The sequence below is a fragment of the Priapulus caudatus genome, unplaced genomic scaffold (assembly GCF_000485595.1).
Source record: "Priapulus caudatus unplaced genomic scaffold, Priapulus_caudatus-5.0.1 Scaffold430, whole genome shotgun sequence".
NCBI lineage: Eukaryota > Metazoa > Priapulida > Priapulimorpha > Priapulimorphida > Priapulidae > Priapulus > Priapulus caudatus.
In genome coordinates this window covers 128611-133936 of record NW_014577491.1, presented here as the reverse complement: position 1 = coordinate 133936, position 5326 = coordinate 128611, and the positions used below count along the sequence as shown (strand labels likewise).

The following is a 5326-nucleotide window of genomic DNA, read 5'->3' as shown; positions in this document are numbered from 1 at the left end:
GCAGGTTCTTTGTGCTTGGTATTTTCTGAATTTTATACCCCTAGCTGTGTTGGGTTTATATTATTGTGTCTATATCTATATACATAATTAATACGAAGCGTTTCAACTGTAAACACACGCCGTCGCCATTGCGCGCACACTGACAAATAAATATATATTTATATGTATACATAGAAAGGGAGGTAACAGACTTTTTTTAAATTCTAATAAATTTAGATGGATGGACAGATGGATGATGGATGAATATGGATAAATGGATAAATATAAACACAGACAGACAATGTATATATGTATATATCAGTATATTATAATGTATTATATATTTTATGTATATGACACTATATTATATACATATATACCATGTGAAAAATAATAGTTCTGAGAAAGATTGAAATTGATGTGGCAATCACCGCCTATGTCACAGCAAAGACATTTATCACCCAGCAATAAAAGTCACTATAACTACTGGCTTCTTACATGAAACACCAGCAGCATGGCTCAGACGTGTTTTTATGAGCTGGGTGCTTTTACTGGGTTCCGCATGCATGCTAAGGCTTTCTCACTGCGGCAATGCATGCCCGACTTTTTTCAAGGACCTATGAGTTACTTGAATGGTTTAGATTTTTTTGAATTTGAATTTTTGAATTTTTTTATTCAATTGGTTGACTCCACGCCTACACAGCATTCCCAGTTCCCACCACCAGGGTATTAGCCAGGAATGAGTGTTGTGGAATTGCAGAAAAAATATTTGGGAGTGCAATTTTACAAATGTACACGGCTTCAGATCAATATTTTAGGCCGTGCTACACTTTTTTTGCAGTGCAGTTTCAAAACTGACTGTGCAAATCATGGCTGCACGGCTCGCTGGCTAATACGTTGCCCACCACACGTGTTCGACTTTACAGGTGCTAACATCCAATCCCTCAGTGTGGTATCGGCGCATGCCGGAATAAGACTATGCAGAAGACGCCACGTGTGGTATTGGTGGAATCGTGCACCGGGGAGAAATACTCATTTTTTACACATGTGTACACATGTATTGTATACATGTGAACCCTAGCCCTAACCCTAAACAGAAAAATATTTTTTTTAAATAAAAAAAAAAAACGAATCCTTCTGACTTGGTACGATTCGGAACCGTTCAGCTATTTCCGGAAAAAACGAGTATTTCTCCCTGGTGCACCCCGGAATAAGACAGAGGGAGCCACGTGTGCACACACCTGTTGTCCCGTGAGCGCCGCCCATGGTTGGAATCCGTAGGAGAACATTTCCCAGAGAGTGACACCGAGAGCCCACACATCACTGGCTGACGTGAATCGCAGGTAGTTGATGCACTCCGGCGCACACCTGTACAACGTAACAAACGCTCACATCACCGCGGCAACGGTGGCGGGTGATCAACAAAATTAGCGCTCTACCAATGCAGTCTCACTCGTAGTTGTTCACCTGGGCAGAGTATCCGAATCTACAGGGGCGAACTACATACCTCATCAAAATTACCGTGCTCTAAATGCACACGCTAGTGTTTGTTGCAGTTTTGAAGTTTAATTTTAATTTTAACCTTCAACAGTAATTTCACGAGATGGTTCGCTCACCACGCAATCGGCAGCTTCAAGTTTACGTTGAAATTGGTCTGATAGTAGTCTTTTCCGACACCCAGTGCTCTAGAAAGCCCAAAATCACTGATCTTCACCTGTAAGCAAATCAATAATACGTGAAACACACACACACGTTGATATCCTATTATTTCAATTTATTCTTTGGTTATTTCTTTGAATTTATGCGGTTGTGTAATAAAAATCAACTGATTTCCTGCTAAACATCAACAACAAACAAACAACTTTCCGACTCAATTACATCAAACTGCTAAACATCGTGTACGAACATGATCATACACTGCACTGACAGTTTTAAAAATGAGCTTCATAAACAACTTCAAGCGACTCTGCGATGGCAGTGCTAACAGAACGCCCTACGCCCCCGGCTCCGACATACGTACGCAGTTCTTAGAGAAGACGAGGACGTTTCTAGCAGCTAGATCGCGATGGATGAGTCGATTGTCTTCTAGATAATGCATGCCGTTAGTGATCTGCAGTGCAAACTCGCAGAGGATTGAGACGGGGAAGCTGGATCGCAGCGTTGGCTCCTTGAGGCATTCCAGCAGCGAGCGTAATGGTGCAAGTTCTGTCACCTACAACAATCAACGACTCTGTAACCTCACTGCAACACTGAGCAGTTATGCTTGTGTTCGTCTTAATGTTTCTCTACTCTCTTTCACCTATTATTGCCGACAATTTCCTGTAAATGCCGTCCAAATGCTCATCTGCAACACACGCTGGCTGCCGCACAAAATAACACACACACACACAAAAAATAGGTGAAAGAGAGTAGAGAAACATTAAGACTTTGGTAGTAAATAGATTTCGTATTTATTTAGCATTATGTTTTATTGAAACGCTCCAAGTGCCTGTAACCTACAACACAAAACAACTCAGACACCTACAACAGTAAACCAATTACTGTAGTTGACTATTCACTTGGCTACAGCACTGCAGTATACACTTCACTCACCACACTACAACAGTCACCTGCCTACATGAGTCAACTTATGACTCACCTACAACAGTAAACAACTCACCCACCTTACTTAAAACTGACAACCCCACTACACCAGTCAGCAAGTCACTCAACATTGAATAATCACACGTAAATCATCGTAGACGCCATACCCACAGCAGTCAACAGTTGCCGGGCAATGGGCATAAATACTCAACGGTGGAACGTTGCCATGCTAGTAAGCCATAATAAAAATATTGTTTGTTTGCCCTCACCCGACCGACCCGCCATAAAGGGGCGGACTCAAACAATTTTATTGATCTTTCCCGTTCTGTTTTTTTTACAAATTGTATCACTGTACATTATATAAATCTGTAGGCAATACATTATATATACCAAGCAAAACAAACATTTAACATAAAAGGTATCTCCACAGAAGCACACCCGGGCATGTAAACACTACACTGAATTTGTAAAAAGACCCCCTCAAAAAAAGCCTACCTACCTACCCAAACTTTTCAGCCTTGGTCGGGTGAGGGCAAACAAAGATTTTTGGAGGGCTTACCAGCATAAGTGCTCGCGTGTTCAGCACAACACCGTAGAGACGCACGATGTGTCTATTGTCGATCGTGTGCATGATGCAGGCCTCCTTGAGAAAGTCCATCGGGTTGTTGAGCATGTGCTCCTTGCTGAGGCACTTGATAGCTACCTGGATCTGGACAAAGCAAACATTTTAAAGTCGATGTGAATGAGATAGTATCACAGTAAAACAAGTCTAGAATGTCTAGAATGAGCGCAACACACTGTGCCGATTGTCATGACAATTCTCATGCCATTTTGCTGTTATGAGTATCATTCGTCGTTACAAGTGCCATACCTAAATACAACTGTCATATATGCCATTATAAGTGTCATGCCTTGTTACAAGTGCCATACCTTAATACAACTGTCATATGCCATTATAAGTGTCATGCCTTGTTACAAGTGCCATACCTAAATACAACTGTCATATGCCATTATCAGTGTCATACCTTGTTACAAGTGCCATACCTAAATACAACTGTCATATGCCATTATAAGTGTCATGCCTTGTTACAAGTGCCATACCTAAATACAACTGTCATATATGCCATTATAAGTGTCATGCCTTGTTACAAACTTGTGCCATACCTAAATACAATTGTCATATGCCATTATAAGTGCCATACCCTGTTACAATTAGTGTGCCTCGTTACAAGTGTCATGTTTTTACGATTGCCAAATGCCATTACAATTGTCCTCTATAATGACAATATCTATAATCAATAATCTTACACTATTGTGATTCTTATATACCATTACAAATGCCATGCACGATTACCATTCTCAAATGCTGTTATGAAAAAGATGATCCAATTACGTAGTAAGTAAGGAAGTAAAAACTTTATTTAACGCCGGTAAAACATGTTAGATACAGACACAATAACTTGGCGTGGACCTATCTTCCACATGGCCGTCTCGAATAATACTTTTACGAAATAATCTAGGAAGTGATTGTTATAAAGAGAGAAGCTTCCTACCCTGTCTCCATCCTCATTTGTCCAGATACCCTGTTGAACAACACCAAACTCCCCCACACCAAGCTCCTTGCACACGGTGATGCTGTCGCTGGGTATGATGTGTCTATTGGCGGCCTTCGAAGGAGAGTTTGCCACCTGCTTATCCACCAGAGGGGGTGGCAGGCTGCTAGCCCGTCGCTCATCAAACGACGAACCCTTCATGATCTTCTGCAGAAGTAAAAATAAAAACTCTGCGTTTAAAACACAGCTAGCTTCTGGACAACACGGACATGGTGTGAGCACAGTGCGCGAAATTAGTGCTATTTTGCCGGCGGCCGCTTGTTCAACCCCCTAAACCACCGGTTCAACCCCCCATATAAATCAGTCCACTTGGCCTATTCAAAATTTTGCCTATCTTGCCTTTATATCAACAATATTTACCAATTTCCTGACTATAGTTTTTACTTAGTGACTACTAAGAAGTAAATCATGATCCAGTAATTCCTGGCAAATAAGTAGAACTCCACTGATAGCAATGAAATACTGAAATACTCCGAGTATGCCTAATAAACACAAAGTTAATACTTTTAGTAATAATGGAATAAATTGAACAAAATTTATGGCCTGTTCAAACTTGTAAGGGCCTGTTTAAAATTTTGGGTGGGCCTGTTCACATTTTGGCTCATTTCATGACCTGGAGCACACAGACATATGACCAGTATCTTGGCAGTACGTAGAACGACGCGTGCATAGATTTCACACTGTTTTACCGTGGGTATAGAAAGATATTAGTTGACCGCAATTGTTTGACAACGTACACTATTGCAATCGACAACAACTTGCTACAGTTTATATGTAATGCAAAAGACAACCAGGCACACGTACACACGTGCCTGCACGCACGCAAACACCAACAATATGCTAACACACAAAACAAACGAATGTACCTGAAGCGATTTCACGAAATCCATCTCCAAACTTACTGTTCGTCTGCAATAATTCACTGAGATGACTCGTCTGAGAGATCTCTTAGCTTGGTATTTAACACACACACAATTCTCTTCCCATTTTGATCTGCACGCCCTGAGCGTCTTTGTTACTATGGGCGCTAGTAAGAGCTAGTACGAGCAGATATGACACTGATGAGGGAATGCACTTGACACTCCTCTTTATTGGTACCTGGCATAAACACACAACCCACACCAGCCAACACAACATTAGTCTGTGGCGTG

General features: G+C 41.2%; 1 protein-coding gene across 1 annotated transcript in view; it reads right to left on the bottom strand.

The window, feature by feature from the left end:
* LOC106810305 (tyrosine-protein kinase PR2-like) overlaps positions 1-5326 on the bottom strand; it is a 27995-nt gene that overhangs the window by 13973 nt on the left and 8696 nt on the right. The window contains exons 4-8 of the mRNA XM_014813610.1: positions 4116-4322; positions 3122-3271; positions 2000-2191; positions 1596-1693; positions 1221-1347 (exon numbers count right to left, since the gene is read on the bottom strand). Of these exons, the coding sequence (XP_014669096.1) occupies positions 1221-1347; positions 1596-1693; positions 2000-2191; positions 3122-3271; positions 4116-4322 (774 nt within the window). The remainder of the gene's footprint in view (positions 1-1220; positions 1348-1595; positions 1694-1999; positions 2192-3121; positions 3272-4115; positions 4323-5326) is intronic.